The 11,877-nt window shown below is 32.7% G+C and overlaps 1 protein-coding gene across 1 annotated transcript; it reads right to left on the bottom strand.

Moving 5' to 3' along the window:
• Nucleotides 1-982: 982 nt before the first annotated feature.
• On the bottom strand, nt 983-8,429 carry LOC148273743 (uncharacterized; the record flags this gene model as incomplete). The annotated part of the gene is made up of 4 exons (XM_088238272.1): nt 983-2,030; nt 4,269-4,418; nt 6,549-6,635; nt 8,231-8,429. Coding segments are annotated over 4 exons (581 nt in total), but the record flags the coding sequence as incomplete, so codon positions are not given.
• Between the last annotated feature and the right edge of the window lie 3,448 nt (nt 8,430-11,877).

Raw genomic sequence — 11,877 nt, 5'->3', positions numbered from 1 at the left:
GTATTTACATGTGTATATATGTGTATATTTATATATATGTGTGTATATATGTGTATGTCTGTATGTATATGAATCAAAATGTGTATCCGAATAAGTTTATATTTTGTTTGTCTGTGCTCTATATTAATTTGTTAACTATTATAATATATTAAAATGTAATTGCCTAGCTTGGAACGGGGTATGTACCCTTGTTAGATGGGCAAAGTGTTGATTGTGAGCAGAACATCAATTTGCAAGACGGCTGTCATAGCAGTACAAATAGTATGGCATATTTTTTCTCATGTAGCGGTAAACATTTTTGTGTCTGAAAATTACTACAAACATTATTTCAAAAATGACTTTCGATTGATTTTGTAAAAAAAATCGTGAACATTTACACTAAACCTTGAAACGCAAATTTTCTAGCATGATTTTTAAACATCTCTCTCTCCTTCAAATGATTATTTCCGACTTCCAATGACTTCCGATGACTTCTCTTGTCTTCCAAATATACCTACTAATAATTATTGTAGGTTGTGTATTTCCATTGCAGTTTTATAAAAATAAGTTGATAAAATTAGGTGATCACGGCTGCTAGATTACGGATCCGCTTTCTTCAAATTGAGATCTCTGGTCACCATTTGGATGGCTGTCTTTTTAGGCCCACCGCATCACTGCATATCACGGCCGCTAGATATCGGCACTGTTTTCTTAGGAAACCATAGCTTAGGTGTTTTTTTACCTTGCACTGTCAGATCTGTTCATGTGGTCGGTTCTAAGCTAATTATAGATATAAAAGACGAGACACTTAAATACGCAAATTTGGATTAAGCAGTGACTATTTTTGTCGCTTATTTAACATCTTCAAGACTAGTATCTATACTATAAAAAAGAATAAATGAAAAAATATTTAAATTTCTGTCTTGGCGGTGCTCCTAAAAATGTAATTAAAAGTGTAGTTTTTGTGCTATCGACCATTAAAAAGTGAATAAAACAAAAATACTATAAACAACAAAACTTTTATTCATAAACAATAACCATTTCTACATTTATAACAATAAGATTTTCTAAAAACAAAACAAAAAAAAAATTAACAAAGGTCTAGAAAGATTCTATAGGATTTATGTAATGCTATTTATTTAGAACTCAGTATACCTTAACTATACTTTATACGAAAATATATATTTATGTAAATAATAAAAAACATTGTTATTAAATTCAGACGCTCTCCGATGACACTCCAGCTGCCCAAATGGATGTTTGTTTTTAACAATAACCATCGCCAACCCACGAAACGATGCGATAGATCCAGCATCCCTAATCTCTTTTGGCAACTCATTAAACATCTTAAGTCCTTTATGGTACAGATTGTTCTGAGTTGCCTGGATTCTTGTTTTTGGAAGACTGAAACATCACTTCTCTCGTAGGATAGCAATGTATTTTGTTATTACGCTGAACATTACCAAACATAACATGTATTTTAATTTAAATATTAATACTAATGTACGCATTTATTTATGACCTGTCATCGGATGGTTTATTACCATTCTACCCATGATTTAACATCCATATTCTATAAAATCCAAACGAATTGTCTAACACACCATAATACACAGTATTTTAATAAAGGCACACATAGCAAAAATTAATTCACAACTTGAATATGCGAATATAACTTCCATTTTTATGATTGTTAACAAGTATTAGGTATTAACGTAAGTTGCGTCCAGCGGCTGCCACAGACAAATTAAACAATGAATACAGCCGAAAATTTAAGCATACTGCGGGGGCATTTATACCAACATAATAAAAAAATTGACAGTCGGACTCTCCAAACCCGCACAATTAAAAAATTCCCATTATTTTCTGAACAGACCTCGTTTATAGTTTATTTTCCCAATCTCTATCACAATAGAGTTTTATTTTGATGCAATCCATGAGCTGTATTTTCATGCCTATTTCTATGATCAGTTCTCCCAAACTTGACACCGCAAACTCGGCACGCGTGTGGTTTTTCTTTTGTATGCATTTTATGATGGCAATCTCGAGCTCTGTGAAATAATAAAACAAACTGTTGTAATAAATTTTCCATAGCTCACTTTTACTGTCTCGAGGGCCGGTTTTATAAACATCCATAAGTAATCTCGATACCACTTTTAACAAACATACAAACAACAAAACAAATAAACCAAAGGTCATTGACCTACCAGCAATCTTATATACATATTTTCATACTTTAAATAGTGGAGTTTGGAATATTGCTTAGTAACAACATATTGCCAGGATTGATTCTAGATACACGAAGTTGACTAAATATGTATATGAAAATGCTACCATGGATGTAAAAGTAAACGACGATCTAAAGACGGAGAAAATCAAGATCAAAAAGGGTGTAAGACAGGGTAACACGATATCTCCAAACTTTTTACATTAGTCTTAAAAGACGTTTTCAAGATGCTAAATTGGAATAACAAAGGCATAAAAATAGATGGCAAGTATCTAAATCACCTCTGTTTTGCAGACGATATAGTAATAATAAGTGAAGAGGTAAATGAACTGGAATATATGGTAAAAGAATTACACAAAGCTTCTAGAAAGATCGGTCTGGAAATGAATATAGACATTTTGAGTCCAATACCTAGCAATATATGTACTGGAAGTAAAACTATCAGTGCTGTTGACGAGTACATTTACCTTGGGCACAAAATCAAATTGAGAAAATTTAATCAAACTGCGGAACTGCCTAGACGAATCGGGTTAAGTCGGGCTGCGTTTGGAAAGCTGAAACACGTTTTCAGAAATAAGGAAATCCCAAATAATCTAAAGGCCTAAGTCTACAACTCTTGTGTTCTGCCGGTGGCAACATACGGTCTTGTAATCATGTCACTCACTGCTAAAAGTGTTCACAAAATTAAGTTCACTCAGCGGACTATCGAAAGACAAATGTTAGGCGTCTTCTTAAGAGACCGAATAAGGAATGAGGAGATAAGACGCCGTACAAAGGTGACCGATATAGCAGAAAGAGTGGGAATTCAAAAATGGCAGTGGGCAGGTCATGTGGCGAGACAAGAAGTCGATAGGTGGACCCCCGTAATACTAAACTGGAGAGCCTACGAAAGTAAAAGGAAAGTAGGGAGACCACAAACGAGATGGACTGACGACGTCGTCGAACTCGTGGGCCATGGAAAACTGAGTGCCCAGGACAGAAAAACATGAAAAAATTTGGAAGAGGCCTCTATATCCAGCAGTGGAGAGAAACGGGCTGATAAGAAGAAGAAGAAAAACAACATAGAAATTACAACTAGAATTTGAATTTTGATCAAAATACTTACCATTGACCGTCAGTTAACAAAGTTGGTTTATAAAACACATCACTGTCAGTTATTGTTAAGAATGGTTAACAGTTCATAGCACTTACGGATGTTTGATAGATGTTTGATAGATTGTTTATAAAACTGGCCTTAAGAGGAATAATCAAATTATCCACCTCGCCTTTTCAAAAAACTTTTTGTTCACCGGGATCAATAACTATATTTTCAAAACCATATATACAATGTACTTATTAATTATACACTTATCAACACAATGAGGAAGTTCTGTTGCTGAAATTGGATATGAAATAATGATTTCTTACACGAGGCAAAAAAAAATTAGCGTTTAATTGTACGGTGAAGTTTTTCAAAAAAAAAAAATTTGAAAAACAATAATTATGTCAAGAGTTCTTGGGAATCAACCAATCAATTAGAGAGTTATTATGTTTTGTGATAGATTTCCAGTTTCTGGGCATCGATTTTTTCCAACGTTTTGTGTATTTAGTCGCGTCAGGGCCCTACTTTTAAATGTAAGGACAACTTACCGGCGACAACCTATGACGTCGTGGGTGGAGTAATATTAAAATAACAAAACTTATCACAGCAATAAAAACACGACATAGTTTGATAGTCTATTAACAAATTAAAAAACACCACAGATCTTTCTCATTATGGAATAAGTGTATTTAATAGTAAAAACACTAAACAAAGTAAAATAATCTGCCCAAAATGACATTGCTAGCTCACATGTTGTTTGTTTACCAAAGGTTTTGTGTTTATTCCTCCAAGTTGACAACATTCTATTTCAGTATGAAGTGCTGTTTTTAAAGTGATATAAAAAACCCCCTCGGCCGGTCCTCGAGTCAGGCCAGCATCACACAATTCTGAAATGAACTGCTGACGAACTGAACATCTAAGATGTGGAGAATTTGATAGTTGACAAACTGTATTACTTTTATGCAATATTTCAATACTCACGACTTGGTGACAAAACATTTATCACAATATTCACACTGATGTTTCTTTATCCCTAAATGTCGCCTTTCGTGTATCCTGAGACATTCTCCAGTCACAAATCGCTTTTCGCATCTTGTGCATTGATACTGTCGATCATTTGTATGTTTATACCTGTAAATAAATTGTTAAATATAATTTATGAACAGCATAAATAGTAACAGACTGAGGTGTGATCCTTGATGTTCACCATAGGTACAGTTTTAAATAAAAGAACCAGATTTAGACTTCAACAATGTTTGATTATGTCCAAATGCTTGCAGACTGGCTGGATTTCCTCCCTAGGGAGTTGTTCATATTTAAATTTATTTCAACAGAGAGGGGAAAAGTTTTCGAGAAGAAATTTGGAAGTCTAGGCATTTACAGGGCTTATGGCCTGTCATTGGCTGGTTTAAGTGGCCACTTTACACACTGTGTAACATTCACCATTCTGCCCATGTTTGAACATCCACATTTCCTCAACTCTTCCATCTGTTGACTTTTGTGAAGTGAAAGAGCTGAAACCTTTATCACGTGGGTGAGATTCATCCGGCCTAGACTTCCAAATTTCTTCTCGAAAACTTTTTCCCTCTCTGTTGAAATAAATTTAGATTTAGACTTTTTTACAGAGTGTTTTCTCAGAAAGATAACCATTTGAATAGGAATCCATTTTATTCACAACATACTTCCCAAATAGACAAATGCCAGTTCTTGGGGGCTCACTTATGAGGATGCGAGGTCCGACTTTTCTTCATACAAACTTATCCCCGCATTTTCTCTCCAGTTTATGTAGCGATGATTTTTTTACACATAAAAAACAGTTTAAAGAAATATAGAACATATTTCAGCACTTTAGGTAAAAACCTGTGTTGAGCAGAAACATATAATATAATAATTAAATATGATTTAATACTAAACTTGTTCATTTATTAAAATATGCATCACAATCAACATAGCTGGGAACACAAATTTACAGCTTTTATTGTTACCATCCTCACATCCACAAGTTCCAGGTTCAATTCCTAATGAGAAAACTATATATAAAAATAATAATAATGGTTTATTAAAAAACGTGACAATTCCTTTATCTACTACATTTTAATGTAATAGATTTCTCTGGATCGCGTCTACACATAAAAACCTATTTTATTATTTTTTTATTGAATCCAGATCATGGTTTTATGTCACAAAATAAATACGAACACTTGAATTCGAACATTATGACTTTCATTTAGAACATTATTGCGATCTTAAGCATTACTCAAAAAACTTAATATAGTGGTTTTTCAGTTTTATAATGTTGAAATATAAAATGTCAATTATTAAATTTTTTTTATGTAATTTGTCGTTTAATCAATAGTGTGGCAAATATGAAGCAAAAAATTGTACACAAAAGGGCACTGGAAACATACAAAACAATAACATAACATTAACCAAAAATGCTGACATACTATAATAGCAGACAACACTACCACATTAAAAAAGCGTCATATTTCTTATATAACCCTAACAGGTTTTTAAGGATATTGTTTTTAAATATTTTTTAATTTTATTTATTTATTCATATAAAAATACACATTACAAAAAAAACGTATCCTGAACTCTTTGAGGCCAAGAAAGTGGAAGCATGCATATTATTAAAGAATGCGAAAAATTAAAATTATAACATAAATAAATTTTAATAAATATCTGGACACGCTTAAATAGTATATAATAGATTTTTTTTTTAAAAGCGTAGTCGTATGCAAAAAATAAAAATCCCCATGCACATTTACAGTACAAATCTTCTCTACCCCGTGAGACGATTCAGAATAGCATCCCTGGTAGCGTGGGAGTGTTCCTTTTGGGATGTAACGGAATAATTTACAATATTAAAAATTATTAGTATTTTTGTTTATTTACATATTTTTTTTGCACCACAACAGGCCAGGAGGCCCAATTCCAGTGGTGAATTACATCACGGAACACCCAGGCTTGAGAAAAATTACATTGTAATTTTTGTATTCTCACCGGGAATCGGACCCAGAACCTTCCGTGTGTGAGTCAAGCGTCTTGACCACTACACTACGGAGGCCGACTATAATTGCTATGAATATACTGCTGTATATTTGAAACCCTGAATTCCTCAGACAACTTGATGCTGGGGTACCTGAAGGGCTTTTTAATAGTCAATTTTTGAGCAGACTTAAGAGGTTTTAGTTTAATGGACGGTAAATAATCGCAGAATAAAGCAGTACTGTTATTTTATTTGACCATATTACTTACTTTATGTGCATTAAAAGATTCTTCTGTGAGTAAAATTGTTTTGAGCAAAACTGGCAAACGTAATCCTTCAAGCCAATGTGAATTTTCCTGAAAATAAAAATAAAAAATGGTTTCTAGCTTTCACACGAGAAAGTTTAGATCTACACAAAATCGTATTTAAAACAATACGAACATTTAATAATATGACAAAATTTTCTAAAATTTATTTTAACCAGTCAATACATATTTTTGAATGTAAAGAAAATAAAACAAAGTACTACTGCTTCCGTCACGCCATTTCTCCGCACGGATAAGTGGAGGAATGAACGCCACCCACGTGTATCCTGACATACATTCCTAGCGTCATTCACATCCGTGCCTTCTTGTCGTACCAGACATGAGATTTTAGTTTATTTGATTACGTAACGTCTTTCTTAATAACCCCATCCTTCAATACCATTAATTTTTGCCATAAATATCTGTTCTTTTCATAATCTTATCTTGTTTCAGACTTGCACTTTCACCTGATTGTATGAGAGATCGCATTTCTACCACATTCACTCTGCTTTTATCTTTCCTCTACCAGTTCCATGTTCCACTTTCATGCACAAGTATTAAGACTGAAGCTTCATTATCCACTGACACCCTAGCTACGATTGAGATACAGTCTAACTTTGTTATAACGATCACGGAAATAGCGAGATTTCGGATGTAATGAGAATAAATTAATTGATAATTTAGTTTGTGGTATTCTCCATACATTTATTTACTTTTATAACGAGTTACTTCTCGGACATACCGAACAAAAATATTGTCAACAGTTGAGCAAAAACGCTTCAATTGTTTCAAAACATTATTATAAGGACCTAAGTAATAAAATCCAAATGGGGGACTAACTTAGTACCGATGCCGCTGAGCATCAGGATCGGTTGACGTTTATGACACTATGCAAGAGTCTAAGTATCTAATTGGTATTTTCGCTGGCAACATTGACAAAGTATCACACATATGAATGAAATTGCCAGTAAAAAATCCAAGCTTTGTGAACTTAGTAAGTACGGGCTCGGCATCTTATTAAAATTTACAACTTTATTTGTACTTCTGAATGACATCCTTGTTTTGGATGATTTTAAAATGTTTTTTTTATTCTTATGTTCTATGGTTGATGCATAATGCTAGGGGATGATGTCAGATAAGTTAAAACATAACCCTTGAATTGTAAACATGACTGCTGACAAGCAGAAGTGTTTTAATTTGTGAAAAAGTGACAATTATTTGTAAAATAGAATATTGCGAGAAAAATGTTGAAGTGTGTAAAAAGTTTTTCTATCCTTATCCACAATGTCAACATTGTAAAAAAATACAAATGTTTATTTACCTGCAATTGAAATTTAGAAAGTGGTATGATTGTAAGCATTCATTATAATTTTCAATAGTGACAATATGCAATGGCGATTGGATTTAAAAACCTTCCTCTGATAAAACGAGTATTGCTTATAACGCGCAAATTTAGTCGGTCCTGTCTTCCTCGTAATAACCAAGTTTGACTGTATTTTTATTAGCAATTACTGTGCTTGGTTTAATTTTGTTGCCCGCATTCACTCAAAATATGAATACATAACTACGTACTAGACGATAATAGGAAAAGGGAATGAAAAGGAAAAGAAAAAAGAGCAAGTTTTGATCCAAGCTCAATTTTTTACTTGTGCCATGTTAGTCTGTCCAGTCTTTGGAAGCTTTTCCCGCAATCGTCACAAACGTGAGGTTTCTTTCTCGTATGTGTCATATTATGCAGAGTCAAGGAGCTCTTATACTCGTAAGTCTTGTCGCACTTGTCGCATTTATATTTACTTATTCTAGGCCGTATATGTGTCTGCATATGCACCCACTCCCTGGCATAATCTGAAAAGAAAAAAACAATTCATTGCATCTAATCTAGAAAACATACATAAACAAGAAATATCCAGGATTGGTAGAAACCAACATTTGATAACACTGTCTTGACCATTTATAACTCAACTTCTCATCTTCTTCGAAAAATATGTACTGATATAGAATTAAGAATAGTCCAGAAACCGCATACACGCATCAAACAGAAGGCGACTAAACTACTCCTAAAAGAGTAGTTTTACATTTGACCATTAGTTTCTTTGTAGACGTTGCTCAGTACGCAACTCCCGATTTTAATTCAACTATTCTGAGTTGTGTCGTTTTAAAGTGTAGAAATACTGCTGGGATCAAAAAGAAACAGGATGGGATTACATTTATGTGTAAGTAGCAAATGCATTACTTAAAAATAAAATTATTTTTCCATCTGTCAGATTGTCAAAGAAAACAAAATGGACATTTAGTTAGTGCTGCCAGGGTAGTAAATTTTTTTATACTACTTTTCTCATCTAATGAGAGAACTAACGAAAATTAGACCTCTCGGATTAAACAATGCCGTGGTGGACATTTGACCGGCATTATTTTTAAAACATTAAATATTATTTAACATGACATAAAAATATCCGTTTTATGTAAAATAAAATTAGTTTAATTTTTTAATTTCAAAGTTCATTCATTAAATTACTCTTATTAAATGACCCTTTACTTTTCTACTCTATTGTGTTAATCAATGTTTCCACATGTACAATAAAATTTTAGGAAAATTAACAAATTGCTTTTTTTTTAAATATAAAATATCTTACATTTTTTGTGTTATAATTATATTTTTCACGATCTGGCATATTACGCGACGACTACACGCATGCGCGCGGCGAAAGTGGGAGGTTTTTTGGACACAGTCCGATGTATTCAAATATGATTCTACGCTCCTTCTGGACTATTCTTAATTCTATGTATACTGAATAGCATGTACAAATATTTCAAATATTACTTTCTACCAACCAAAATCATCTTGTAATCATCTGTTTATGAGAAAATGTACTTAAATTGCATTGTATGGTGTGTACGTACATTGATTAAAATTGAAATATGGTGTTTATTTTGGATTTTGTAAGCACTGAAATAGTTTGTAATAATAGAACTGTCACATAATAATATTCAGGATTAAATTGTTTTGTAAATGTACATTAGCTAACAAGATCAAAAAAGAGACAACCATTCCTAGCACCTAAAATGACAACATCGTTTGGTCAGAGGAGTCACATGTACCTTGCTCCCAAAATTTAAAACACTACCTCTGGATTTAAAATTAAATACAAATAAACACAAATTCAAATTATTGGTTAAAAAATTGCTTTTGGATTTGGGTTCCGAGAACTGCCTTAAGATAGTCACCAAACCAAAACTGCAGTCTATTTGAACTCGTGTCTGCTACAGTAAAACCTCGTTTTTACGTTCCTCGATTTTATGTTTTCTCGCTTTTTACACCAAAATGTTCATTTGAACAAAAACAACATATTGACTTGTACAAATCATGATACACAGTTGACAAACGTTTAGAAATAATTAAGTTTTAATATCATTAAATTGCGATGTTTAAAACATGACAATAGAAATATTTAAAGTTATAAAAAAGGCGGTTTAAAAAGTTGCCATAAAAGTGGAAATTTTGTAGCGATCTATATACTTCTTCTTCGTTTTTTCATGGCCTTTTTCACATCTCAACTCGGGTGTTCTGGCCAGTGTCGGGTATTTTTGTTTTTTTTTTTTTACATATATATACACATGTGTTAGTAATATAATATGTACAAGTTAGTATGTTAGTATTTAATATAATATATACATATAATAATAAAACATATTTACAGCTTTACACCATTTACAACTAGATATTTACATAGGATTTTAAATACACGTTTATTGAGTGGGGACAGGAGAGTTAGAATATGAATAGATAATGGGATATTAATATCAGAGAGGTCGGATAGGAAATCAGGATAACAATCATTTATGGGGCATCCAAAAAAAATATGGTTTAAATCTTCCTCATCTAGCTGACATTCGCAAATGGCAGAGTCCCGGACATGGATTCTGAACAGGTGAGAACCATTGCAGCAGTGCCCAATGCGCATTCTGCATATGGAGGATGTCTCAAACGCGATCTATATAAGAGTTGTTTTTAGTGATGCCATAGAAAAAAAGTGATACAGTATAAATAAAATTTCACAACTTTTAGGGGAAAAATTATTTTATGTTCATCATTATCATCATCAGCCGTCTCTTGTCCAATGTTGAACATAGGCCACCCCCTTTAGTCTCCATATTTCCCTATCCTGAGCCAACCGCATCCAACCGCAACTCGTCTTATGTCATCAGACCACCTTGTCTGAGGCCTGCTGACACTTCTTCTACCCGTTCTGGGTCGCCATTCCAGGACTTTTTGGTCCATCTAGAGTCTGTGATTCTGGCTATATGACCAGCCCAGCTCCATTTTATGTAATTTTATGCAAATTAAACATTCTATTTTCGTTTTTTTTATTTACATATAAAATAATTTTAACATGCTGTTTTTAAATCAAATAAAAAAACAGATTACATAATATTGTTTGAAAAATTTAAAAATATTTTTAGTGAAATCATTAGGTAAAAAAATATGGATAATTTCCACTTATCACCGTTTTTAGCATTTTTCTGGAAGTATATGTACACTACAGTGTAAAAAATGATTTTATTTTTATGTAATTCCTATTTTTTCCATACATTATTCATTTCTTCACTTTAGCGTTATCCTCAGTTTTCCACTTTTTTTCTTGTTCCCTTGATAAACGTAAAGATGGGGTTTTACGTATTTATAATATATATTTACTTCCATACAGTGTTATTTATTAAATTATATAGATTTATTATATACTAGAACATAATATAAAAATAATGAATGCCTCGACACGGGTTGAGGTGTTCATATATAAAAGAAAAAATAAAAAGTTTTATGTGAAATAAATAAATTTGCTAACACTATCTTCCTTTGAATAGAATAGGTATGTACCATGCATTCCAGATGAACTAGCTGATAGACGTCTTACACTTAGATCAGCTACATTTACGGCGATGGGAAAAGATATTTTATTATACCTATACGTAACCACTGAATTCGGTGAATGAGCATTTGCGGTTGCAGGACCTATGACCTATAACATGGAATGCTCTCACAGCAGAAGTGCCAAACTGTGAGAATGAGGTGATGTTTTGGAAGAAACTTAAAACCCACCTGTTCTATAAATCATTTAAATATGTAGATCGATGATGACAAAATTAAGTGTTTTACTATGTTTTACTTATATGTTTTAATGATATTTTAAGTCAGATTAAAATCAATATTCACAGAATCACTTTATAAAGCGCCCTTGAGGTACAATAATGGCACTATATAAGTTATCCATAATAATAGTAATGGGGAGTGACA

The sequence above is a fragment of the Micrasema longulum genome, unplaced genomic scaffold (assembly GCF_059751315.1).
Source record: "Micrasema longulum isolate JH-2025_06_02 unplaced genomic scaffold, ASM5975131v1 h1tg001848l, whole genome shotgun sequence".
Classification (NCBI taxonomy): Eukaryota; Metazoa; Arthropoda; class Insecta; order Trichoptera; family Brachycentridae; genus Micrasema; species Micrasema longulum.
Note: the sequence above shows the minus strand (reverse complement) of the source record. Positions and strands in the feature narration are given on the sequence as shown.